At 37.6% G+C, this 27,966-nt stretch overlaps 1 protein-coding gene across 3 annotated transcripts in view; it reads right to left on the bottom strand.

Annotated features, from left to right (window-relative positions):
• The window catches only part of SBF2 (SET binding factor 2), a 478,944-nt gene that overhangs the window by 58,283 nt on the left and 392,695 nt on the right, over window positions 1–27,966 (bottom strand). For all 3 annotated transcript variants that reach the window (XM_049650241.1, XM_049650223.1, XM_049650233.1), the window contains exons 18-25: window positions 27,359–27,529; window positions 19,178–19,440; window positions 16,586–16,758; window positions 15,686–15,759; window positions 14,034–14,229; window positions 4,282–4,409; window positions 2,429–2,604; window positions 336–481 (exon numbers count right to left, since the gene is read on the bottom strand). In XM_049650241.1, the coding sequence (XP_049506198.1) occupies window positions 336–481; window positions 2,429–2,604; window positions 4,282–4,409; window positions 14,034–14,229; window positions 15,686–15,759; window positions 16,586–16,758; window positions 19,178–19,440; window positions 27,359–27,529 (1,327 nt within the window). The remainder of the gene's footprint in view (window positions 1–335; window positions 482–2,428; window positions 2,605–4,281; window positions 4,410–14,033; window positions 14,230–15,685; window positions 15,760–16,585; window positions 16,759–19,177; window positions 19,441–27,358; window positions 27,530–27,966) is intronic.

Below are 27,966 nucleotides of genomic sequence, written 5' to 3'. Positions count from 1 at the left end.
AGGTACTGGGGATTACTTTATACCTAAATTCTCTATGCACTGGGGTTCCTTTCTTTCTCCCTTTGATGAGACCCATGTAACAATGGCCAACCACCTCTGTGGAGTTAGTAACAGAGAAACATAATTTAACAGAATCTTAGCTGAACAATGGAATATTGGGAAAATAAAATATTTTTTTCCAATTCTGAGAAGCTAGTAAGTGCCTCCAATCTTCTTATGAGATCTAGGTTCTTGTGAGTCAAGGTTTAAGGGAAACGACATGAGTCTCTTATTCTTACTCATATAAGAAGAAAGAATAAAACTGAGTCATGAAGGAAAAAGGACTTCTCACATACCTGATATGTCATCTTCTTCATTCCATCCAGGACGATTCACTCTCTCTTCCACAATTGTCCCTGTCCTCCTCTTCAATAAATACTGCCGCCCAATTGTCATTTTTCCTGCCCTTTTGGCACCTTTCACAATTGTTTTTGAGAAGATACTGTAAGTCATAAAACCAAAGACAACATCAATTTAATAGGAAGACACCATTTACACTTCTTGATACCTACACAGCTCAACTTATTTCTTCTCCATTCCCACAGCTACTAGTATTGTCCAGACCTTCAGCAAGTCTGTTCTTCTTAAATCATTTTTTATATGGCAGCAGACTAATTTCCTATAAAACACTGTTGTCATCAGGAGGGCTGTAGGCAACAAGTGCAAGAACCTAGAGTGGGACATAAGCTACTTTCCCAAATCTAAACTCAGTTTGGCTTTTTGGTCAAACATGCCCCTCAATGCACTCTGGTTATCCATGCCACTGCTCCCACGAGCTCCTACAAACTATGCCGGTAGCAGTCCTCCTGCATGGAAGCCAGTCTGCCCCCTTCTCTACTGATTCAAACTCTTTCTACTAACTCATAGGCTTCTCTTTGAGATCATATGATAATTATAGTTAGCACCATGTTTAAGTGTGTATGCATAGTGTCCTGTCTTCTGACCCTGTAAATGCTTACATACTCAAGACAATTCTAAGATGTTTTAAATTTTAAAATTGCTATGTCTCTGTTGCAGGTAAATAGCATAAGCTTGATACAGTAAGGTTGATTTTGTATGTGGGTATACGTGTGTGTGTGTGTGTGTGTGTGTGTGCATATATTTCCTCTTCTAGTCCATAGGTTCTAAACATAAAATGCCACACAAACTTTTGTTTCTTCCATAGAGGGCTGGGATAATAGATATCACAGGCTCCTCTGTGATTCCACAGTGCTAAGACAAGTTGCTGGCCTCACCACTGTAAATACCTAGGAAGCTGTTCATGTTTCAATGTATCATTTCTGGATCTGCATGGTCTCCTTCACTTAGCAGGTAACAGTGGCACAGGTAGTCAGCTATGCCATTTAGTAATGACACACTCTCTGGGACCTCAACTCTTCTATAATCTCTAGCTTATCTTACTTTCAGGCAAAGGGAAGGGCTTTTCTCCAAAGTCTTCATGCTCCTCCCTAATATGTAATTTGTACTGGCAGATGCCCAAATTCTAGGTGATTAATGGTGAATGAACTCAACTTTTGGCTCCTATATTTTATCACTAATTGAAGATAATTTTTATGCAATTGTTATTCTGTAATAACTGAAATGTAAAAGTTTCAACATAAATTACTAAAAATTTCATCAGAAAATAAGGGTTCCTTTAAAGAAATATGACAAGTAAATGCAATGCCTGATTCTGTACTAGGCAGAAAAAAAAATGTAGCTATAAAGGATCATCAGCAAAATTTGAATAAGGACTCTGGGTTAGATGAAAGTTTTATACCAACTAAGTTTCCTGGTTATATACTGTGGTCTGTTCTTAGAAAATATATATTGATATATTTAAGGCTAAAAAGGTATTATATGTATAACTCAAGTGGTTTAGAAAACAATATATATGAGAGAGAATGATACAGAAAATGGAACAAAACAAACAATTGGTGAATCTTGGTAAATGGTATACAGGAATTCTTTGTATTATGTTGTAACTTTTCTGTAAATTTGAAATTGTATCAAAAGAAAAAGTTATAAAAAAAGAAAAAATAAAGGCTCCTTCTCTAGGTCAAAGAAAAACTGTCTAGTAGGCCTGGATATCAAAGAAAACTGAAGGGATTGCTCAAAGGCAGTTAGAAAGTGATTAATATGGGGAAAAGGGAAAACAGAATTTCACTCTCTAAAAATATATCATAAGCAATGGACATATTGGTCAAAACTTCTTGTAGCTCTTAGTTTCTGAAACTTGTTACATACATCAGTGCTGCTGTTCTATAACTTTCTGAGCTTGGTCCAATGGGCTTGACAGAATGGCAAACAAAACGAGCAATTATGCATACACTGACCCACAGGATAGGTCACTTCCCCTGACAGTCAGCTATGAAAACGCTGAAATGAAGAAACTTGACTGTCTTCTTACCGGAAGGAGGTGTTCTTTTCCTTCTGTTTGGGTAAAATTATTTGTGGGGTAGTTTGTCCAGCAGCAAAAGCAAAGGTGGTGAAAATGGACTGAGGATAACGGAACTTCATCAGCTGTTTCTTAAAGATCTCTACTACTTCTGGACTCACTTCTTCATCAAATGCTACTTTAATCAACTAGAGACAAAAGAGATAAAATACATTACAGGCATTAAGGATTTCCAGATAACTTCTCCTCAAGTTACTGAAATAAAAGAAAATAATACTAAATGGCAGAAGTCCAGAGGTTGAGGGGACCTTGGATATCATCGAATATAATGTTTTATTTTTTAAAAATAGCTCAGAAAGGTTTACTTGTCATAGATGGTTTGTTGGTAAGGAAAATCATGTATCTTAAAGTTGGGTTTCTTTAAGACCATCTTTTCTATGATGGGATCGGGAAATTAACTTATAGTGGATGAAGCAGGTAACATGTCCTTCTTTTTTTCCTCAACTGTTGGTTCTAGACAGGGAATTTGGCCACAGGAAGTCTCCTCTTACCCCAAGATACCATAAGTCTAGTAAGAAAAAAGTCTGTTTGATTAGAATCCTAACCAGTATAGTCAAGCAATATTCTAGTTTAAAGTCCTTTGGCAGTTGGAACAGTGAAGAAATCCCTGGGAGGCTTCTCTCCCCAGGTGATGGGAGAAGGTCTGGAGTTTAGAGGTCAGCAGCTTCACATTTCACACAATAAGCACATGGAGGTTCAAGGGGTGGCTTCCTGGCTAGAGGGAATGATGCAAGAATTGGAGCACTTAAAAATCTGACAAGTCAGAGACAAGGCATAAAAATAGGAAGAGCAAAATATCACAGACTCAGAATTGTAAAAAGGAAAAACTAAGAAAAGATCACTCTTCCAGTGTCAGAGTTTAAAAATTTATTCTTATTCTTATTTTGAGAGAGAGAGAGAGTGAGCAAGTGAGCAGGGGAAGGGCAGAGAGAGAGGAAAAGAGAGAATCCCAAGCAGTGCAGATCCTGACGTGGGGCTGGATCTCATAAACTGTGAGATCATAATTTGAGCCGAAATCAAGAGTTGGACAGTTAGCCGACTGAGCCACCCAGGTGCCCCCAGTGTCTGTTTTCCATCAATAATTCCGTAAGTTATGATATGTTCAAAAACCCCTAGAAAATTCTCTGCTTAATTAGAGGTTATTTAGTTAGTACCAATAGTACTTTACCCGAGTGTAATTCTTAGAGTTTTATCTCTTCCACAGAAGGGCCATAGGGCACTTCCTTCTGAAAGAGATGCCAAGAGAATTGCTTTCTATCTAAAGCTTTTATCAAACACAAAGGTATGAGTTTGCAGAGAACAATAGTCAATTGTGTGTGTCAGAATTTCTGAGATCTAAATATTGACAGATAATCTTTTGGTACTCAGTTGGCCAAAGGATTCAGGAAGTGAGGGATTAAGTACAAGATGATTCATGGGTTTACTCAGTTGAAGATTACCCTCTCAGACCCTCTAATCCTCCTTATCTTCTAACTTTGGACTCCATGATCACAGAAAGTGGCCACATCATTTGTAGAAAACTTCTATCTTTATTTTATATTTTTAACATTTATTTAATTTTGGAGAGACAGAGAGGGAGATAGTGTGAGCGAGTGTGAGTTGGGGAGGGGCAGACAGACAGGGAGACACAGAATCTGAAGTAGGCTCCAGGCTCTGAGCTATCAGCACAAATATAGGGCTGAATATAGGGCTCAAACTCACGAGCCATGAGACCATGACCTGAGCTGAAGCCAGATGTTTAACTGACTGAGTCACCCAGGTGCCAGAGAACTTTTGAACAGAAGAATGGTTCCCTTTCTTAATACCTGAAAGGATGCTGATGTAATTTGTAGTCCCTCTTGCATGTTCTGCTGGAGCTGGTTCTGCATCGTAATCTTCTTCTCCTTGGTGATGGAGGCAATGGGAAAACTCCGCACAACTGTCTGCTCCCCAACTACAGGAAAGGAAGACACAGGCTCAGCAATAGCACTTTACAGCTTATTTACAGAGTCTCTGCTCCTCATTTTATCAGCCTCTGCTAAAGAAATGTATTTGGAAAGGACAATACCTAGGAATGCAGTGAGACAAAATGCAATGATTCTAGAATCATATTCATTAATTTTATTGCATGGCAATTCACTCTTGAAACATGATTCTTTCCTGGAGTGAAGTAACTGTCACAGTCTGTCTGTCTTCATTCTTTCTATTTCCCCAACCTGCCGTGTACTACACAAGATCACCCAGCTTAAGGCAATTTTCAAGATTCTTAATCTTAAAGACATCCATGATATTTAATGTAAGTATAAAGCAAAAAAGAAAAGGTTTTTAAGATGTGTTTCCATATGTGGTAAAAAGTGTTTTACCATGCATTTGTACCGTCAGAAGATACAGGACTAAGCTTAGGCTGAAGAGTTTTAGGAATTTAAATATTAAAGCAAGGAAGGGAAAATATAAATAATTATTTATCAACTACCCAAGGTTGCAAAGATGTGAGTCTAGAAAATAAGTAGGACACACGAAGTCTCTCTTGGAGAGTCCAAAGTTCCCCATGGGAGAGGAGATTCACATGCAGAATACAACAACATGTAATTAGCTCCCAGATTTGAGGATACAAGGCTTTAAGTATTTCAGAAAGGGAGAAGATTTCTGAATGCTAGATGACTAGAAAATGATTCCTGGAAGAAGTGAGAGGGAAGGTGAGCTTTGAAGAGAGTATAGGTTTGGACTGGCAGAGGGAAAGAGGAGTGGATGTCAGGCAGTGGTACAAGTAACAGAACAGGAGCAGCGATGGGCAAAGCACCTTGTCTAGTAAGCCAGAGGAGGTGAGAAGTGAACTGGGTTTATCTGAGTTCATACATACATCCACTTATCATCATCAGAATTTTTTTTATTTACTTATTTATTTTTTAATTTACATCCAAGTTTGTTAGCATATAATTCAATAATGATTTCAGGAGTAGATTCCAGTGATTCATCCCCTATGTATAACATCCATTGTTTATCCAAATAAGTGTCTTCCTTAATGTCCCTTACCCATTTAGCCTACCCCCTACCCACAGTCCCTCCAGCAACCCTTAGTTTGTTCTCTGTATTTAAAAGTCTCTTATGTTTTGTCCCCTTCCTTGTTTTTATATTATTTTTGCTTCCCTTCCCTTATGTCCATCTGTTTTATATCTTAAATTCCACACATGAGTGAAGTCATATGATATTTGTCTCTCTCTGACTAATTTCACTTAGCATAATACCCTCTAGTTCCATCCACGTAGTTGCAAATGGCAAGACTTCATTCTTTTTGGTGTTGCCAAGTAATACTCAATTGTGTGTGTGTGTGTGTGTGTGTGTCTGTGTGTGTACACCACATCTTCTTTATCCATTCATCTGTCAATGGACATTTGGGCTCTTTCCATGCTTTGGCTATTGTCGATAGCACTACGATAAACATTGGGGTGCATGTGCCCCTTCGAAACAGCATACCTGTATCTCTTGTATAAATACCTAGTAGCGCAATTGCTGGGTCATAAGGTAGTTCTATTTTTAATCTTTTGAAACCTCCATACTGTTTTCCAGAGGGGCTGCACCAGTTTGCATTCCCACCAGCTGTGCAAGAGATCCTCTTCCTCCACATCCTTGCCAACATCTGTTGCTGCCTGAGTTGTTAATTTTAGCCATTCTGACTGGTGTGAGGTGGTATCTCATTGTGGTTTTAATTTGTATTTCCCTGATTCATCATCAGAATTTCTCATTCCCTGGATCTGTCAACTCTTAACCTGGAAAATTCTGATTATTCTTTAATGTTAAGCTCATATCCAGAGGCTAAACAAAATTAGGATGTATACAGAATTTAAGTTCTAGGGAGGAGTTAAGATGGCAGAGAAGTAGGAGGACTGGAATTTCCCTTGTCCTTCAAACACAGCTGTATTGAGGTTGGAACACTTGGAACACCCAGGAATACATGCTGCAGAGTGACAGAAAAATCTCCACAGGTGGAAAGAGACAGCTTGGCGGGACAGAGGTGCGTGTATGCAAATTGGGAGAGATAAAATGGGTGGCGTAGGCACGGAGAGGGGGATGTCCTTCTGTGGAGGGACAAAAGGAAGAGAAAGAGAAAGAGTGGAAGTGTGGGATTGTATTTAGATAAGAGAAAAACCTCTCTGGGCCAGATTGGGGAAAAAAAATATGGAGAGAGCCAGTTTCTACTTTGCAAACAGGCTTACAAGTCAAAGATCAGAGTTTTCAGGGGTGTGCAACTTTCTCCAGACCTGAGCTGCTCCTGTGTGCATGTGCCTGGTGGGAGGGAGCCAGCCCCAGAGCACAGTAGGGATCTCAGGGGTGCACTGGGAGATAAGAGTCCCTTCCCTTGAGTACTGTGGGAAGAGGGTTTATTGCTCCCCCCAAGGATAAAAGACCCTGCGGGCACCAGCCAGAGGTCCTTTGTTGGCTGGGTGGACTGGCACTACTCCAGAACCAGGTTCACCTGGGGTGGGATCCTGTGAGACATCAGGTTTTGAATCCCAGCTGAGTGCCTAGGAGGCGTGAGAGACCATGAAGCAGGGCAAGCTGACTGCCCACACTATTCTGTGAGGGCTGCCTGAATAGCATGGCTTGAGACACCCTGTCTGGGGAGGAGAGACTGGAGTATTGCCATTTTTTTGCCCATCACTAACATGGTGGGGTTTCAGGGAACAGAATAGCAGCCCCCAGTGGAGGCGGGATCCACTTATACCAAACCTGGCTCCTCAGTGCTAGGTAACTGCTTATCTACTGAAGTGGAACTGTCACTGAGTGAACCAGACGGCCTCTCCTCCAGACCAGCCACCAGTCCCAGGTGCCAACAGACAACAGTCCTGTGGTCTTGTATGTTACTCTTCTCCCACCCCCTCCACTTTTCTTTCCTTCTTTTCATTTTTCCTTTCTTTTTCTTTTTATCCTCCTCCTCCTCTCTCTCTCTTTCTCTTTTCTTTTCCTTTTCTCTTTCTTGTGGAATCAGTCTCATAGTTTCTGATTTGATTTTTGGTCAATTCCTATTATATATAAATATATCCTTTTTCTTTATTTCTCTGTTCTGGTTGTTTGTTTAATCAGGCATTTTTACTCTATTCTTTTTACACCTTTTCTGTATCTCCTTCTTCTTTATTTTCCTCTCTCTCTGGATTAAGCCTTGTAGTTTCTTTGATTCTCTGCCTGATATTTTTTTTTCTTTTTTTGCCCCTTTCACTTCTTTCTTTGTGTGGGATAAGGGCTCCCCCCACCCCTTTTCTCCAGAGTTACTTCAACAAACAAATCAAAGCAAATCTGGTGGAAGGTCCAAACAATCCACCACTATGAGCAGTGGTGCAACAGAGTGCATGCAACACACTCCATAAACACTTCCTAAAGTGCCAGGCCCTGCATAGTGTATGATCCCTATCTAATACAGTAGTACTCACAGGTACAGGACATATAACAAGCTTTTAAAACACATAAAAGACAGAAACTCAGCCAAAATGACAAAATGGAAGAATTCTCCTCAAAAGAAATTCCAGGAAGAAATGACAGCCAGAGAATTGCTCAAAACAGATATAAACAATATATCTGAACAATAATTTAGAATAATAGTCATAAGACTAGTGGCTGGGCTTGAAAAAAGCATGGAAGACAGCAGAGAATCTATTGCTACAGAGATCAAGGACCTAAGAAATAGTCACGATGCTGTAAATGAGATGCAAAATAAACGAGATGCAGTGACAGCAAGAATGGAAGAAACAGAGGAGAGAATAGGTGAAATAGAAGATAAAATTATGGAAAATGATGAAGCTGAGAAAAAGAGGGAAAGGAAATTACTAGATCTCGAGGGGAGAATTAGAGACCTAAGTGATTCAACGAAACAAAATAATATCTGTACCATAGGAGTTCCAGAAGAAGAAGAGAGAAAGAGGCAGAAGGTTTATTTGAACAAATTATAGCTGAGAACTTCCCTAATCTTGGGAAGGAAACAGATATCCAAGTCCCTTCGAAATCAACAAAAACAGGTAAACACCACAACATATAGTGAAACTGGCAAAATACAAAGATAAAGAGAGAATTCTGAAAGCAACTAGGGACAAACGGGCCTTAACCAAAAGGGTAGATACATAAGGGTAGTAGCAGACCTGTCCATTGAAACTTGGCAGGCCAGAAAGGAGTGGCAGGAAATATTCAATGTGCTGAATAGGAAAAATATTCAGCCAAGAATCCTTTATCCAGCAACACTGTCATTCAGAATAGAAGGAGAGATAAAGGCTTTCCCAGACAAAAACTAAAGTTCATGACCACTAAACCAGTCCTGCAGGAGATCCTAAGGGGGACTCTGTGAGTAGAAAGCAGTAAAGACTACAAAGGACCAGAGACATCACCACAAGCATGAAATCTACAGATAACACAATGACACTAAATCTGTATCTTTCAATAATCACTCTGAATGTAAATGGACTAAATGCCCCAATCAAAAGACAAAGGGTATCAGAATGTATAAAAAAACAAAATCCATCTATATGCTGCCTAGAAGAGACTCATTTTAGACACCTTCAGACTGAAAGTGAAGGATGGAGAACCATCTATCATGCTACTGGATGTCAAAAGAGAGCTGAAGTAGCCATACTTATATCAGACAAACTAGACTTTAAAACAAAGACTGTAATCAGAGATGAAGAAGGGTATTATATCATAATTGGGGGCCTATCCATCAAGAAGAGCTAAAAATTATAAATGTTTATTCCCCCAACATGAAAGCACCCAAATATATAAATCAATTAATCACAAACATAAATAAATGTACAGATAAAAATACTGTGATTGTAGGGGACTTTAATACTCCATTCACAACAATGGACATATCATCTAGGCAAAAAGCAATAAGGAAACAATGGCTCTGAATGACACATTGGACCAGGTGAACTTAACAGAGATATTCAGAACTTTTCATCTAAAAGCAGCAGAATACACATTCTTCTCAAGTGCACATGGAACATTCTCCAAAATAGATCACATACTGGGTTACAAAACAGCCCTCAACAAATATAAAAGGACTGAAATCAAACCATGCATGTTTTCAGACCACAATGCAATGAAATTTTAAACCAACCACAAGAAAAAATTTACAAAGCCCCCAAATACATGGAGGTTAAAGAATATCCCACTAAATAATGAATAGGATATTAACCAGGAAAGTAAAGAATATATTAAAAAATATATGGAAGCAAATGAAAATGAAAACACAACAGTCCAAATCCTTTAGGATACAGCAAAGGCAGTCCTAACAGGAAAATACATTGCCATCCAGGCCTGTCTCAAGAAGAAAGAAAGGCTAATATCATTCTCAATGGGGAAAAACTGAGAGCTTTCTACCTGAGATCAGGAACATGACAGGGATGTTCATTCTCACCACTGTTGTTTAACATAGTGTTGGAAGCCCTAGCCTCAGCAATCAGACAACAAAATGAAATAAAATACATCCAAACTGGCAAAGAAGAAGTCAACCTCTCACTCTTTGCAGATGACAGGATGCTCTACATGGAAAACCTGAAAGACTCCACCAAAACCCTGCTAGAACTGATACATGAATTCAGCAAAGTCACAGGATATAAAATCAGTGTACAGAAATTGGTCGCATTTTTATACACCAATAATGAAGCAACAGAAAGAGATATCAAGGAATTGGTCCCATTTACAATTGCACCAAGAACCATAAAATACCTAGGAATAAGCCTAACCAAAGAGGTAAAAGATCTGTATGCTCAGAACTATAGAAATCTTAGGAAAGAAATTGAAAAGGACACAAGGAAACGGAAAAACATTACATCCTCATGGACTGGAAGAACAAATATTGTGAAAATGTCAATACTACTCAAAGCAATCTACACATTCAATGCAATCCCAATCAAAGTAACACCAACATTCTTCACAGAGCTAGAACAAACAACTCTAAAATTGGCATGGAACCAGAAAAGACCCTGAATAGCCAAAGCAATCCCGAAAAGGAAAACCAAAGCTGGAGGCTCACAATCCTGGACTTTAGCCTGTACTACAAAGCTGTAATCATCAAGACAGTATGGTATTGGTACAAAAACAGATACATAGACCAATGGAATAGAATAGAGAACCCAGAAGTGGACCCACAAATGTATGGCCAACTAATCTTCGACAAAGCAGGAAAGAGTATCCCATGGAAAAAAGACAGTCTCTTTAGCAAATGGTGCTGGGAGAACTGGACAGCAACATGCAGAAGAATGAAACTGGAACACTTTCTTACACTATACACAAAAATAAATTCAAAATTGATGAAAGACCTAAATGTAAGACAGGAAACCATCAAAATCCTAGAGGAGAAAACAGGGAACAACCTCTTTCACCTTGGCTGCAGCAACTTCTTACTTGAGGCAAGGGAAACAAAAGCAAAAATTAACTATTGGGACTTCATCAAGATAAAAAGCTTCTGCACAGCAAAGGAAAGAATCAACAAAACTAAAAGGCAGCCAACAGAATGGGAGAAGATATTTGCAAATGACATATCTGATAAAGGGTTAGTATCAAAAATCTATAAATAACTTACCAAACTCAACACCCAAAAACAAATAATCCAGTGAAGAAATGGGCAGAAGACATGAATAGACACTTTTCCAAAGAAGGCATCCAGATGGCCAACAGACAGATGAAAAGATGCTCAACATCGGTCATCATCAGGAAATACAAATCAAAACCACATCGAGATACTACTTCACATGATTAGAATGGCTAAAATTAATAACCCAGGAAACAACAGATATTGGTGAAGATGTGGAGAAATGGGAACCTTCTTGCACTGTTGGTGGGAATGCAAACTGGCACAGCTGCTCTGGAAAACAGTGTAGAGGTTCCTCAGAAAATTAAAAATAGAATTACTCTGCAACCCAGCAATAGCAATACTAAGAATTTACCCAAAGGATACAGGAGTGCTGATTCTAAGGGGCACATCACTCCAATGTTTATAGCAGTGCTATCAACAATAGACAAAGTATGGAAAGAGCCCAGGGGCGCCTGGGTGGCTCAGTCGGTTAAGCGGCCGTGACTGAGACTTCGGCTCAGGTCATGATCTCACGGTCCGTGAGTTCAAGCCCCGCGTCGGGCTCTGTGCTGACAGCTCAGAGCCTGGAGCCTGTTTCAGATTCTGTGTCTCCCTCTCTCTGACCCTCCCCCATTCATGCTCTGTCTCAAAAATAAATAAACGTTAAAAAAATTAAAAAAAAAAAAAAAAAAGAGCCCAAATGTCCATTGACTGATGAATGGATAAATAAGATGTGGTATATACATACAATGGAATAATATTTAGCATAAATGAAAAAGAATGAAATCTTGCCATTTGTAACAACGTGGATGGAACTGGAGAGTATTACGAGTGAAGTAAGTCAGTCAGAGAAAGACAGATACCATGTTTTCACTCATATGTGGAATCTGAGAAACTTAACAGAAGACCATAGGGGAAAGGAAGGAAAGGTAAACTACAAACAGAGAGGGAGGCAAACCATAACAAGACTCTCAAATACAGAGAACTGAGGGTTAATGGGGGTTAGGGGGACAGGGAAAATGGGTGATGGGCATTGAGGAGGGCATTTGTTGTGATAGCATTGGGTGTGGTATGTTAGTGATGAATCATGGGAATCTACTCCTGAAGCGAAGACTACTCTGTATGTTAGCTAACTTGACAATAAATTATTAAAAAAAAAAAATTCTAGGTCAGTAGGATCACAAAGTGATGTATTTCCATTAAGGAATAATTTCATTTCTGATAACTTTGGAGCTTTTCCTAAAATGTAAGATTATTCATAATAAACTCTATAAGTGTGTAAAGAAAAAGAATTTAAGTTCTAGAACGTAGTTGTTTAATATGTAAGTTGTTTAATACATAGGTTGTTTACCTATACTTATATAACATATTTAAAATTATCAGATTTCTGTGTGTCATTAAAGGAGATATTTTAAATTAGAAGTCTAAAAAGAGAAACAAAAGAGGCAAATAAGAAGGTTTCTCTGATAAAAATAATTTCCCTAAATTACAACATTAACCCAAAAATTGACAGGAAAAAACAAGAGAACAATACAAACTTTCACACTAAATATGTTTTCATATTTTCTTTCTTTAAAAGAAATAAATTAGAATAACTTAAGTGACCAAGTATCTCATATTTATATGTTCCAAATGTATGTTTGTGACCATTGAGCTCACAACTTGTAGTACAAAAAAATACATAAGTACTGGATATTTAGTGTCTTTTAAAATTACATTTGCTTTCAAATACAAATATAATTTATGTATAGTAATATGACAGGAGAGGGCTGAAAAAAGTTGCTCATTTTCGCTTTTTCAAAATGAATATAACTATACCTAAGGGTCCATTTTGTTTACTGGATTTTATGAGTTTTTTGCTTATTATATGATAAACACTCTTTTATGAACAAGATAATAAACTATCGTGATTCTATCTAAGCAAGGAATTACACAATTGTGAGATTTCAAAGAAACCGCATTTTATACATCCAAATTCCACTAACAAAATGCACAGCACATATAGTACATATTCATTAAATGTTACTGAATGAATAATTTCAGATGAAGAAGGAACTGTAAGTGACCATTTATCTGGTTCTCAATCCTTACTATGCATCATAATCACTTCTGGGGTTTAAAAATGCACAGATGCCTGGGTCTCCCCATTCCTAAAATCCTATTTTGGGTATTAATTCAACTGTGTAAGGGTTGGGCACAATTTGATAGTTTTTTTTTAGAACTTCCCAGATAATTCAAATATGTGGTCAAGGTGGAGGGAGAACCACCGAACTATCACCAATCAAGCCCAGTTCCCTACTTTTATAAAAGGGGACTTTTATAACTTTATAACTTAAGACTTAAGATATCAAGATTGGTCAACAGCAATCTAAATCTGAGCTTCTTATTTGGAGACCAACAGTTTTACCCCAAATCTTACATGCTTTCCCATCAACCACAGTAGTTTACATAGAGATTACAGTGATTTAAAAAAGATAATTCTGACTTGATAGGGCATGCTATTCCTTTCTAATAAGAAAGACTGCACACAGTAGTGGAAAAGAGAAGTAGAGGTTGAGGGAGTTTAGTGACAGAAGTTGTTTGCCAAGAGGGAAATGTAGTTTGTTTGTTTGTTATACATCCCTGTGATGCTTACCATATCCTTCCACAAAAGGGATCATGTGTCTGGAAGACACAGTTAACTGTAGGACTCAGAAAAGTGGCACAAATCAGCAGGAGACATTGTGAGCAGCTACATACTATGACTCTCCTTAAGTCACAATATGCTTCCCCATGAAATTATGATTGTTTCAGTCACTGAACCATTGATGTACTGTTTAGAAGATACCCTTGGTTCTTTAAATTAGACTCTATAATCCAAATTATCATTAGCTTTGACAGACAAAAGTATTCTAAAAATACTGGGTGACAAAAGGCTTACTTTGAATCTGAAATGATCTGCAAATTACTGCACACAAATGGAATCAAAACTCAAGTAGCACATGTATATCCATGTACTGATGGCATTAATATGAGTCATACCCAGCTGATCATGGGGAGTCCCTCTGAACAGAATTCTGTATGTGGTGAGGAATAAGGCTCCTTCTGCTGGCAGTAGCTGAGGGCCTCCAAGAAGGCCTCCAGTGGCTTCTTCTCTTCCGTCAGGGTCTAGCAGGACTCGAAGACCTTCACAGACGATTTCTTCTCCTGGCAGTAGAGCAGGTCTAAGAATCTTGGGCTAACAACAGAGAAGGTATTTTAAACACAAATCTTGGGGGGTTTCCAACACTTAGACCAAAGTTATCTTTTCAGTCACAGATCTAAAAAACCTGAGACAGACTGCTTAGGTAGCCAAAAAGAGAAAATAGATTTGGGAAGAGGCAGAATTGATGTTTTTGCATCCAAATGTGAAAAGATTTTTTGCTAATTAACACTAAAATAATTGGAAATCACTAAAATGTTTAAAATATCTATTCAATGGAAAGTTTTGCAAGCATTAAAAAAAATAACATAGATCTATACATACTGGCATGGAAAGATATCAAGGATACATTATTAAATTAAAGCAAGTTGCAAACCAGTATGTATATCTTAATTCCCTTTTCTGGAAAAAGAAAAAGTTGTGAGAAAATGAACCAAACTGTTAAAGGTGGTACTATCATGGTTAAGGGCGGAGGTGAGGTGGAGTTGGAAAAACCATGAAGGACTTTCACTTTGTAGAATGTGTATTTCTCTAATGCTTCAATTTTATACAAAGAACATTGTTACTTCCATAAATTTAAAAAACAAATACTTAGAAAAATAGATGCATCTTAAAAAGGAACTGCCCTTCTAGACCTTTACTGAAGATTAACACAATAAATGGCCAAATAATGAACATTTACACATCTTGGGAAATACACAATCACATGATACACTCCTCTGAAGATACCAGTGCTAGAAAAAAAATTCATCTCTCCTGAAGATCTAATATGTTTATTTTTTACTAAGCAATAAAAACAATATAAATCAGTACTATTCTTTTTGTTGGCTCTAGGAAACTCTGAGCTAAATGTAAAGCCAAAGTTATAATGATCACTGTGTCTCAGATTTCTGATAGAATTACCTTTCTTGTCCATCCGGCTTCTGACTTTTCCTTTGAATTTATTTTTAATAGTTCTGTTATATAGGTAAGAGGGTCCTGACTGGTTTACAGACTGGTGCCAGACTAGCTGCAAAATAATCATCTGGGAGGCTTATTAAAGTATATATTCCCAGGCCAAGTCTCAGGGAACTCCAGTTTAGGAGGCTGAGGTGGGATTCTGGGCTCTCAATTTTTAATAGACTTCCCAGATGCTTGTGACGTATGCTTGTAATGTATACAGATTCAGGAACCTGGTATTTTTATGGTAACTCCCTTAAGTCCTTTTTTCTGGAAGTAGGCAGGGCATAAAATCTTGGCTTGGGCTTAGAAGTTCAAATGTTCATAATTTATGCCCTGCCTATAAAAACTGACTCAACAAGAGGCTATTATTGCTTCTTTGCTGAATCTCCTATTCTACTTCAGTATCTGTTTTATGAGGATCTACATGATAAAACTGGAGTTAATCTTGTAAAAGGTTAGGGGAAAGTATTTTCTGGGGCACACCAGCCTATTGTTGCTGTTTTTAAGAAGAGATGTTATACCCTGAAAACATGTAGTCTAAAATAATTACCTTCTGTATCGGTGGGAGTCTTCTACTCTCTCGATGTACTGCTTCTAGAGTCTCAATGTGCATAGCTACAATTCCTAGAATAAGTCAGAGTATTCAAAATGAAAGAGCACAAAATAAGCAGAATACAAATCCTGAATATTTTACAATTAAAAACTAATCACAGTTTGGTGGTTCCTCAAAAAGTTAAACACAGATTTACCATATGATGCAGCAATTCCACTCCTAGGTATATACCGAAAAGATAAAAAATAAGGACTCAAACAGATACTTGTATGTGAATATTCATAGTAGCCAGAAGGCAAAAAAACCCAAATGTCCGTCAACAGATGAATGGATAAACAAAATGTGGTATATCCACATGGTGGAGTATTACTCAGCCATAAAAAGGAATGACATTGTGATACCTGCTACAACATGCATGAACCTTGAAAATATTATGCTAAGTGAAAGAAGTCAGACAAAAAAGGACTAATATTATATGGTTTAACTTATATGCAATATTTAGAAAAGGCAAATTCACAGAGATATAGAGGTTACCAGGGGCTATGGGGATGGAGAATAGGGAGTTACTGACTAATGGGCACAGAGTGTGATATGATTTGGGTGGTTAAAAAGTTTTGGTAACAGTGATGATGACTGCACAACACTGTGAAAGTAATTAATATCACTGAATTTTATACTTAAAATAGTTTAAAGTGCCATATTTTATGCTACACATATTTTACCACAATTTAGAAATGTTAAAAAATTTAATTAGAACATAAATAAATATTATTGCTAAACTACATTGAAGACAAATATTGTAGGTATTATGCTAAAAAAAAGTAAACCCCTAAAAACAATTCTCACCCAATTATCTCCAATATTCTGGTTCTCTAATTTAATCTGCAAACTGATTACCTGGTATCATGCAATGAAGGCTCTTGATGTGATCCTGAGTAACTCCACTTTCTGTGCAAACCTTGTCAATAAATCGGGTAATGAATCGCACAACAGAATTGGCGATGTCATTATTCTCTGAATCTTCAAACCCACTTTCTGTATCATAGCTCTCAGCTACACTTCCTGCAATACTGAGAAAGTCAAGGAAAGAAATCATGGTCAGTACTCAAATGTAACAAATGACTAATCTATCACAGTCAATTTCCATAGCAATTTAAATTTGCTTTCATTATGATATTCTACTTGCCTGCATTCGAAAGCTACTGTCAGGCATTGTCTTTTGGACCCAGATTTGTTTTTATAACAAATACCTTCTGTCATTCTCCTAAAAGGGAACTCAGGAACCACAGAAACTAAAACAAAAATAGACTCTTTCATTTATTGAACCTTCTGATACTTGAACCTTCTAAAAGAAAACCCATAAAAACAACAACAAAAAAACAGAAAAACAAAACAAAACAAAACAAAACAAAACCCCTGTTCTCTCTTAATTACTACATGGAGCCAGACAAAGTAACATGGCTATCTTTGGCCTCTGATAACTAGGGGACATGTTCTCTGGTGGACAAAGTAAAGGAATTTTTCCCAGAATATAGCATATTTTTCCAAATGGAAGAACCAAACTGACCTATGAACCATTCTCTTGACAATATTTATCTCTTTGAGTGAACCACAACCCTTTTAGTCACTGTGAAGCCATCGATCTTCTGCAGGTGATAAAATCATGCAACAGAAGGGAATAAATTTGAAATGGAGTAGATGTAAAAGCTCCAACCCTGTCCTGGCTGCTTATTCGGTTCCCACTATTCAATAGTTACTCCTGCCTCCATGCCTTCTTTTAGACTGCTAACCATGGGAAAGACTCATTTGCCTGTTCTAACCTACTCAGTTCTTTTTCCTCCAAATTCAACCACATTAGCTGAATCAGCTTTAAAGAAAAGCTAAACAGGGAATATGGCCTCACATCATACCAAAACATTAAAGAACCTGAGTGCCTTAGCCACTCACTAGGCAGACTTTCAAGGAGCATGGTTATCTATAGTTTGAAGTGATGAAGGCCCAGGTTACATTGTTCACATAAAATAACTCTCTGCGGGAAGAAATAAGAGATCTGTGCAGCTGACTGCATGGTGCAAAAGACTGACTTCAAAACAACAAAAAGTAGACTAGCCTGGAAGACCAGAAGCTCTCAAGTATTCTTGACAAAAATTAAGTATCTGGGATAGGGGGATTGAGAAATTGGGGTCACAGATGTGGGCTTGTGGATGAGTTTCTAAGAGAGTATGAAGAGCCTGGAAGAGGGATTGAAAATGGAAAGAGAAGAGAAGCTGCCTGAAAGAGTCTGAGAAGGATTTATGAGAGAAGAACTACCAGGATGTTAGAGCATCACTGAAGACCTAAAAGGTTAGAGTTTCACTACTGTTCGGTATGCAGTTCATTTATTCATTCATTTAATCACATGTTCAACCAAATATTTAGTGAGTGTCTACTATATGCAAAGAGCTGGGGGTACAGCAATGAATGAATCATACAATAAGCAAATATATGAAAATAAATCAGGTTGTAGAAAGTGTCATGAAAGAAAAAAATGCAAGGTAGGAGAAAGAGTGATGGATATGCTACTAAGATAAGGAAGTCAGGAAGGCCTCTCTAAGTAGATGACATATGACCAGAGAATTAAATGAAGTGAGGGAGTGATTGTTGTGACTATTTCAGGGAGAGTATTTCAGACTGTAGGAACAAGTACAAAGATCCTTAGGCAGTATTATGCTTAGAGTGTCTGAGGATTAGCATTAGCAGGGAGACAGTTTTACTGGCAGAAGAGTGATAGGAAATAAAGTCAGAGAAGTTGTCAGGGGCCAAATCCGGTTAGGCCTTGTAGCCCATGGATTTATTCTCCGTGATACTGGAAGTCATTGTAGCAAGGCTGGGAGCAAGGCATGGTTGAGGACACGATTATAAACAAATGCAATGCATACACTGAAAAAAGGAGGGCCGAGAAACAAATAATCACTTTGGCAAGAAGTTGATTAGTAATTTTCCGGGCTGCTTTCTGTAAATTGCTATGGCAGAAAGTAACTGAAGGGCTTGATCTGTAGTGGGTGAGACATTTGAAATACCAGGTCACAAAAGAGAAGAGAATGTGGGAGATGGTTAAGAACAGTCAGATAAGGGGTGTCTGGGTGGCTTGGTTGAACGTCTGACTCTTGATTTCAGCTTAGGTCATAGAATCTAGCCCCACGTGGGGCTCTGCACTCCATGTGGAACCTGCTTAAGATTCTCTCTCTCTTTCTCTCTCTCTCTCTCTCTCTCTCTCATTCCTACCCCCTTTCCCCTGCTCTCTCTCTCAAATTAAAAAAAAAAAAAGAAGAATTAGATGAAGTGAAGATCTTTTAATATAGAAGGGTTGAAAAAAAAAGAGTTGAGCAAGTCTGAAGGTAAGGAAAATGCTTAAATTTTTGAAATATGTACAGCAGTATTTGCTCAAAATGGTTTATATTGTCTGCTAAGACAAGAATAGAAAGGTCTCGTGTGTGCACATTTTGGTACCTGTTTGTGACAATGCTGTTGCTTCCACTCTCCCAGTCACCTGGTGCTGATGTTCTTAGGAGCTTATTCTTACTTGTATCCAATGGAACCAGCAGGTTCACCATGAGGTTTGCAAAATGAATGGCCTGACTGAAGACAGTGCTTTCCTCACGTTGCACCAGCTCCTGCTGAGTTGATTTGCTCAGAGAAGGCCAAAGGCGTAGCTGCTCGGCTGCCAGGTCCATTGCTGTCTTTTCCTGATACTGGTCATCTGGAAGCTTATCCTAAAAAAACAATGCAAATCTGTGACATCACACAAGCTCAGAAAGCACTGAACATGTTTCAATAATCCATCTATTAAATAAATATCTATGTCTCCAAAAAAATAAAACATATAAACAAAATGTAACAACAAAACAAATTCTAGCCTTTTTCTTCCAGTTCCAGCCAATCTTGAGTGGAACCATGTGATGAATTCAGGGAAGCAGCAGCAAAGCATGGATGGATACATTTTGCACTGCTAACATTTCATTGCATTTATTTATCTTTATGGCTCCACCTCTTCCAAGCTGCTAATTATAACAAATTGCTAATGCAAAATACCTATAAATGAATGAATGCACTCCAGCAGCACTTACTAATACAGTAAAACCTTGGATTGCCCGTAACTTGTTCTGCAAGTGTTCCACAAGGCAAGCAAACATTTCTAATAAATTTTAACTTGATAAAAGCAATGTCTTGCAATATGAGTAGTACATGATGCTGAATGTCACATGATCACAACTGAGCCAATGGTTCTTCTGTCTCTCTCTTGCTACGGGATTGTGGGTGATCGTCTCCCAAGCTCAGATGCTTGGTCTCAGGTCCCAAGCTCAGATGCTTGGAAGAAATCAGTGATTTTTCAGAATGTTGGAAGTGCCTACAACTAGCACTAGCGTACTTTTTGTCACTTCAAAGCACCTATGGACAGTCCTTTGCTTTTCCATACAAGCTTAGGAATGCTTTGCTTCATTCTAGGTCATTGGATAGATTCCTTGTTAAAGTTGCATGAAAAGAAAAAATTCCATGGAGCCAATAGATAGCAGTGATTCTGTTAGTGATAGTGAAAGTCATCCCGCACAATAACCCTTCCCTTCTTATCTCCCTCACACCAGCCACAAAGGTTTTCAAAGGTAAGTGCAGGTTAATTTATTTTTCTTTATATTTTGTATTTTATTATTTTATATTATATTACAGTATTATAATAACTTTTATATGAATATTTTTGGGTTGTAGAACAAATCATCTGTTTTTCCATTATTTCTTTGGGGGAAATTTGCTTTGATATACAAGTGCTTTGGAGTATAAGCATGCTTCCAGAATGAATTATGCTCTCAAACCAAGGTTTTACTGTACTCTGATGTGTTTCTTCTCTTCTGTTGTTTGGGAGGAGACAGAATGGCCAAAATCACAAAAAATAGAGCTAATTTCCTTGTAAATGTGGGAGTCAAATATTATTAGGACACAGGTATACAGGTGGTAATGAGACATTTTATTTTTTATTAAGTTTTTAATTTTAATTTCAGTTTGATTAACATACAGTGTTATAGTAGTTTCAGGTGTACAATGTGGTGATTCAACAAGTACATAATACAACAAGCACTCAGTACTCATCATGATAAGTATGCTCTTTAACCCCATCACCTATTTCACCCATTCCCCCACACACCTCCCCTCTGGTAACCACCAGGTTGTTCTTCATAAAGAGTCTGTTTCTCAGTTTCTCTCTTCTTTTCCCCATGATCATTTGTTTCTTAAATTCCACATATTAGTGAAATCTTATGGTATTTGTCTTTAACTGGCTGACTTATTTTTTTTTAGCATTACACTCTTTTTTAATGTTTATTTATTTTTGAGAGAGAGAGCAAGAAAGAGCGAGAGGGAGCACAAGCAGGTGAGGGGCAGAGAGACAGAGGGAAACACAGAATCTGAAGCAGGCCCCAGGCTTTGAGCTGTCAGCACAGAGCCCGATGTGGGGCTCGAACCCACAAACCACGAGATCGTGACCTGAGCCAAAGTTGGACACTTGACTGAGTCACCCCTAGCATTACATTCTTTAGCTTTATCCATGTAGTTGCAAATGGTAAGATTTTATTCCTCTATGACTGAATAATATTTCACTGTATACATAAACCACATCTCCTTTACCTATTCTTCAATCAATGGACACTTGGGCTGCTTTCATAATTTGGCTATTGTTGATAATCCGCTATAAACATCAGGGTGCATGTATCCCTTTGAATTAGTGTTTTTGTATTCTTTGGGTAAGTACCCAGTATTGTGACAGTGTGATTGCTGGATCGTAGGGTAGTTCTATTTTTAATTTTTTGAGGAACTTCCATACTGTTTTGCACCAGTGTGCATTCTAACCAACAGCGCACGAGTGTTTCCCCACATCCTTGCCAACACTTGCTGTTTCTTATGTTTTTGATTTTAGCCATTTTGGCAGGTATGAGGTAATATCTCATTGCAGTTTTGATTTATATTTCCCTGATGGTAAGTGATGATGAACATCTTTTCATGTGTCTTTTGGCATTTGTATGTCTTCTTTGGAGAAATGTCTGTTCATATCTTCTGCCCATTTACTAATAATTTGCTTTTGGGGTATTGAGGTTTAGGAGTTCATTATATGTTTTGGATAGTAACCTTTTATAGACCTGTCTTTTGAAAATGTCTTCTCTCATTCTGTAGATTGCTTCTTAGTTTTGTTGACTGTTTTCTTCACTGTGCAAAAGCTTTTTATTTTGATGTAGTCTTGATAGTTTATTTTTGCTTTTGTTTCCCTTGCCTCCGGGAACCTTTCTAGAAAAAAATTGCTATGGCTGATGTCTGAGAAATTACTGCCTGTGCTTTCTTCTAGGATTTTTATAGTTTCAGGTCTCACATTTAGGGTTTTACTCAATTTTGAGTTTACTTTTGTGTATGGTGAAAGATAGCGGTCCAGTTTCACTCTTTTGCGTTGCTGTCCAGTTTTCTCAGCACCATTTGTTGAAGAGACTATTTTTTCCTATTGGATATTCTTTTTTCTTCTGTTGAAGATTAATTGACCATATAACTGTTGGTTTCTTTGTGGGTTTTTGATCTGTTCTATTGACCTATGTATCTATTTTTGTGCCAGGGCCATACTGTTTTGATTACTATGGCTTTGTAATATGACTTGAAGTCTGGAACTGTGATGCCTCCAGCTTTGCTTTTCTTTTTCAAGATTGCTTTGGCTATTTGGGGTGTTTTGTGGTTCCATTTAAATTATAGGATTGTTTATTCTGGTTCTGTGAAAAATGCATAGCATTTAGTCTATTTACAATCAAAGTAATTATTGATAGATATGTGTTTACTGTCATTTTATTACTTACTTGTTTGGTTGTTTCTGAAGATTCTGATCCTTTCTTGTCTTTCTCTCTTTTGTGGTTTGCTGGTTTTCTTTACTGATATATTTGGATTTGTTTCTCTGTATTCTTTGAATATTTATTAGCGGTTTTGATTTGTGGTTACCATTAGCTTTGCATATAACCTCTTCTGCATACAACAGTCTATATTAAGTTGATGGTCATTTAAGGTTGAACTCATTCTTTACTCCTGGCCTCCCCATGTTTTAGGTATATGGTGTCATATTTTACATCCTTTTATTTTGTGATTTCCTTGAGTGGTTTTTTATAGAAATATTCATTTTAACTGCTTTTGTGATTCCTACTTTCCTACTATCACTTTTGGTCCTTCTTTTCCTCTCATGGAGAGGAATTTAGTATTTCTTGCAGGGCTGGTTTAGTAGTGATGAACTCCTTTAATTACTGTTTGTCTATCAATCTCTTTATTTCTCCTCCTACTTTGAATGTTAGCTTTGCTGGATAGAGTATTTGTGGATGCAAATTTTTCCCACTCAGCACTTTGAATATGTTATGCCACTCCTTTCTGGCTTGGGAAGTTTCTGCTAAAAAAACCTGGTGATGGCTTTATGAAGTTTCCTTTGTATGTAACTGTCCTCTTTTGTCTTGTGTCTTTTAATATTTTTGCTTTATATCTATATTTTCCATTTTAATTACAAGATGTCTTGGTGTGGATATGCTTCTGTTAATTTTTTTTCAGGGTTCTCTATTCCTCCTGGATCTGGATGTTTCCTTCCCCAGATTAGGAAGTTTTCAGGTATCATTTCTTCAGGTAAACTCTGTGACCCTTTTCTCTCTCTTCTTCTTTTTGGGACTCCTATAATATGGATTTTATTATGTTTGATGGAGTCACTGAGTTCCTTATTCTATTCTAATTTTCATGATTCTTTTTCTCTCTTTTGTTGTTCTTGATTACTTTCCATTACTCTGTCTTCTAGGTCATTAATTCATTCCTTTGTTTCCTCCATCTTGCTGTTCATTCCATCAAGCATATTTCTCATTTCCTTTACTGAGACTTTTATCTTTGCTATATTATTCCCTATCTCTGTGTTAATCATCTCACTGATGTCCTCCACTCTTTTCTCAAATCTAGTGAGTATCCTTATGATCAGTGCTTTAAATTCTCCACTAGGTATGTTACTTAAATCTGTGTCACTTAGATCTCCAGCTGTGGCCTTGTCCTGGTTTTTCATTTGGGACAAATTCCTCTGTCTTTTCATTTTGTCTAAGTCTCTGTGCCTGTTTCTGGGTGTTAGAAAAGTTAGTTGTCTCCTGTTTTTTTAGGATAATGGCTTTATGAAGTTCTGTAGTATCCTGCAATGTAGTGTCCCCTATTTTCCCAGCCCCGGTGCTTCCAGATACCTCCAGTGTGTGCTGTGTGTGGTCTGCTGTTGTGTCCTGGCTGCAGTGCATCGTAACTAGGTATGCTCTGGTCTGCTTGTGAAATGACGCCTCTTGCTGCTGCCACCGCAACTGAGTCCTCACAAAACTTACAGATGGGGATGGTAATGGCAGGGGTTTGAGCTGGTCCTCTAGGGGAGGAGACCTACCAGGTTGGGGCTAAGAAGGCGGTTCCACTGAGTACAGGGGGTGGGGCTTGGAGTAAGAAAATTAGGTAGCTGCACTGGTTCCCACAGGTGGCTCTGTGTTTATGCTGAGGGCCAGGGAAGGGAAATGGCACCTGCCAGCTCCTTTGTTCCTGGAGGGGTCTCTGTGAATGCTGCCTCTGTGACATACTCAAAGATGAACAACTAACCTCCCCACTGTGTGTCCCAGGTTTTCTTCAGATTACTGTTTCTATGCAGTATGTCCTTGGGCTGTTTGGCCTGCTTTTTCTCCAAGAGCAGCCCCAGTGTCCTCTGGGCTCTCACTGAGCCAAGTCCACTGGCCTTAAAACTTCATGTTTTAAAGCTCTTCTGGTTGCAAGAATTCAAGAAATTTGGTCCCTCTCACTTTCTAAGCCAGTTCTATGGGGATTTGTTTTCCCCATGCACGCCTGGTACGCAAGTTTGTCTCTTACTCTTCTGTGCAACTGTAGCTCCCTCTACCTCACTGGCCATGGTCTGTTTCTCTTCCAAGCCACATCTTGCACTTCCTACCTTCTTCAATGTGCCTTCTTCTCTATCTTTAGTTGTGGAGTTTGTTTTGCCATTTTCAGATTGATTTCTGAGGTTTTTAGATGATTTGATAGTTATCTAGTTGTATTTGTGGGACAATGTGAGTCTATGGTTCTCTCCCACCATCTTCTTAAAATCCTCTTTCTTTTTTCTTTTTGGTATGTCTGACAATGGGATTTTAAAGAGGAGTTTCCTAGTAGGCTGAAAAGTTAAGTAGAGCTAGTATATCTAGTCTCACTTGTTTTTAAAAAAATTTTTTTTAACATTTATTTATTTTTGAAAGACAGAGAGTGAGCAGGGGAGGGGGAGAGAGGGATAGGGAGAGAGAGAGAGAGAGAGAGAGAGAGAGAGACAGAATCCAAAGCAGGCTCCAGGCTCCAAGCTATCAGCACAGAGCCTGATGTGGGGCTCAAACCCACAAACCGTGAAACCGTGACTGGAGCCGAAGTCGGATGCTTGAGCGACTGAGCCACTCAAGTGTCCCTAGTCTCACTTGTATATAATCTGTGTATCATAGAGAGACTTCTTTAGAAAAGAGGACAGAGAAGTAGTGACATGTGTTTGCTCCACAAATACTTTTGAGATATACCAATGTTACACTACATCTGCTTTTAAAAACTATCAAAAGCACCATGCCAGCCCAAATATTTCTGGACCATGACCTCAAACTAATTTGCATCTGCTATAGTTACCCCTTACCCAAGTACATTTGGTGTTTTGAAAGAAAAATCTGAGTTTTACATTAAATTAAGTAAACAATTCACACTAGCAGTGTAGAATAATAGTTTGGAATATGAGATGTCAGCTATTTTTTATTAATGATTCTGTTCTTATCATACTCAAGAATAGACAAATAATGTTTAAAATTACATGAGATATAGAAATACTTGAATACTACTACGTAATTCCTGTTAGGTATCTAAATTCATTTATCTCACATAATACAAGGTCAGTTTAAAATATGGGGTGATGTAAGAAACAACAAGTGTTGGCGAGGATGCAGGGAAAAAGCAACCCTTGTGCACTATTGGTGGGAATGGAAACTAGTGCAGCCACTGTGGAAAACAGAATGAAGGTTCTTCAAAAAATTTAAAATAGAGATAATTTCCTTGTAAATGTGGGAGTCAAATATTATTAGGACACAGGTATACAGGTGGTAATGATCCAGTAATTCCACTACTGGGTATTCACCTAAAGAATAGGAAAACACTAATTTGAAAAGATACATGCATTGATATGTTGGCATTATTTATAATGCCAAATTAGGAAGCAACCCAAGTGTCCACTGACAGATGAATAAAGATATGGTGTGTGTGTGTGTGTGTGTGTGTGTGTGTATACACACACACATACATACATATATATATGTATGTATATGTGTATATATATATATATATTATTCAACCATAAAAAAGAATGAAATCTTGCCATTTGCAACAACATGGATGTATCTAGAGGGTATAAATGCTAAGTGAAATGAGTCAGTCAGAGAAAGACAAACACCATATGATTTCACTTATATGTGTAATTTAAGAAACAAAACAAATGAACAAAGAAAAAAAGAGACAAAAAAAATAGGCTTTAACTATAGAGAACAATGTGGTGGTTCCAGAGGAAAGGTGAGTGGGGGAATGGGTGAAATAGGTGAAGGAGATTAAGAGTACACTTAATGTGATGAACACTGAGTAATGAATATATAGAATTACTGAATCACTATATTATACACCTGAAAATAATATAACAGTGTATGTTAATTACACTGAAATTTAAAAAAATGAAGTAAAATGGAGGGTGATGGGAAGGATCATCAGTAATGTATTAGCCCAGCATGTAGAATTAAAAATTACTCTTAATAAAAAAAAAATTAAAAAATTACTCTTAAAGTGAATCAACATTGACAATCAGCCTTTAATCCTGGTTTAAGTTCAATTAATAAGGTTGGTAATTTCTAACATTTATTATTTACTATGTGTCAGGCACTTTTGAGTGCCCTTTACTTGTATTATACATCAAAGTCTTACAAAAATTCTATCTACTCATTTTACCAATGTGGAAATAAGGCACAGAGAAGTAAAGTGATTGCCTAAGACCAGACACTTAGTGAATGACACTTTAAAATTTCAGAAAATTTAAACTCCTTTTTCAAATTAAAAACAATTTTCTTGTTTTAAAATATTCTGATATTTTTCTGAAGTATAATTGATGCTGATAAAATATGTAGAAACATATAGAATATTCCTAAAAGGAGAACTAGACTTATTGCTGACATACTTTTGAGAAGAACTATTGAATTTTACATTTATTTTAGAGTCATTTAACTTTAATTTGACATTTCTTCAAAAAGTTAATTGCACAAAGACATCTGCCCAGGTATTTTCATTTTCTTTTTTCTGTTCAACTTCCTATAATTGTTTCAAAAGGATTCTTATTTATTAAAATATAATAAAACAATTCTAATGCTAAAGAACTATATTAAGAAGTTATTATGGAAAAATGTAATATCAGAAATCAACACAGTAAAGATGGTCACGACAGGATTCCCTAAAATGAAACTTAAATGCACTGGTAGAAAGTGCTTGGGTTTCTTTTTGCCCTGGGAATATCTGAATAAGCTTTCCTTGAAGCCAGATCCCAGTCCCACACCAGCACCTTTCTTCTCTTACCTTTTGCTTCAGATATGGGGCATGATTGTCTTCCTTGGCTGAGAGATACAGAGAGCGAACCTGTTCCTGCACTGCACTGTAGAAGGTTGTCTCCCAAAATTGCTGATTCGTCCAAATGGGGTGGTCCTGCACACAGGTGTAAGCAAACTGGCTGACTCCAGGGGCCAGTTTCTGTGAGAACACACAATACATATCACAGGGCTGACCAAGTCATGAAGGTTCAGAAAATTACAGGGGTCATGGTTGATCATAGATGTTATCAAAGGGTTTACCTAAACAATACCTTATGGCAGTACAAGCTTAGCAATCAGCAACCTATTCATTTTTCTCCTTTCTTTTTTTAAACATATTAATTTTATAGCTGGCAACTTTGGGCTTCCTATGAAATCCTTTAGGGTCTCAGTCACTTCACAGACATTTTAGTATCAGCTAGAAATCGAAGTTATTATATGAATTAGAGAATGTATGAAAAGTACCTGGCACTTTGGAGTTGGTAGCTCTTATTACAATTAGGATATGTAAATGAAATCCATCGTAACCTAAACATAAAGCTTCAGATAATTTAAATTTTTTTCTACTTGGTTTTAGAGTACATTTTGCTGGGGGGG

This window comes from Panthera uncia, chromosome D1, assembly GCF_023721935.1.
Source record: "Panthera uncia isolate 11264 chromosome D1, Puncia_PCG_1.0, whole genome shotgun sequence".
Classification (NCBI taxonomy): Eukaryota; Metazoa; Chordata; class Mammalia; order Carnivora; family Felidae; genus Panthera; species Panthera uncia.
The sequence above is the reverse complement of the archived record's forward strand: the minus strand, read 5'-3'. Positions and strand labels throughout refer to the sequence as shown.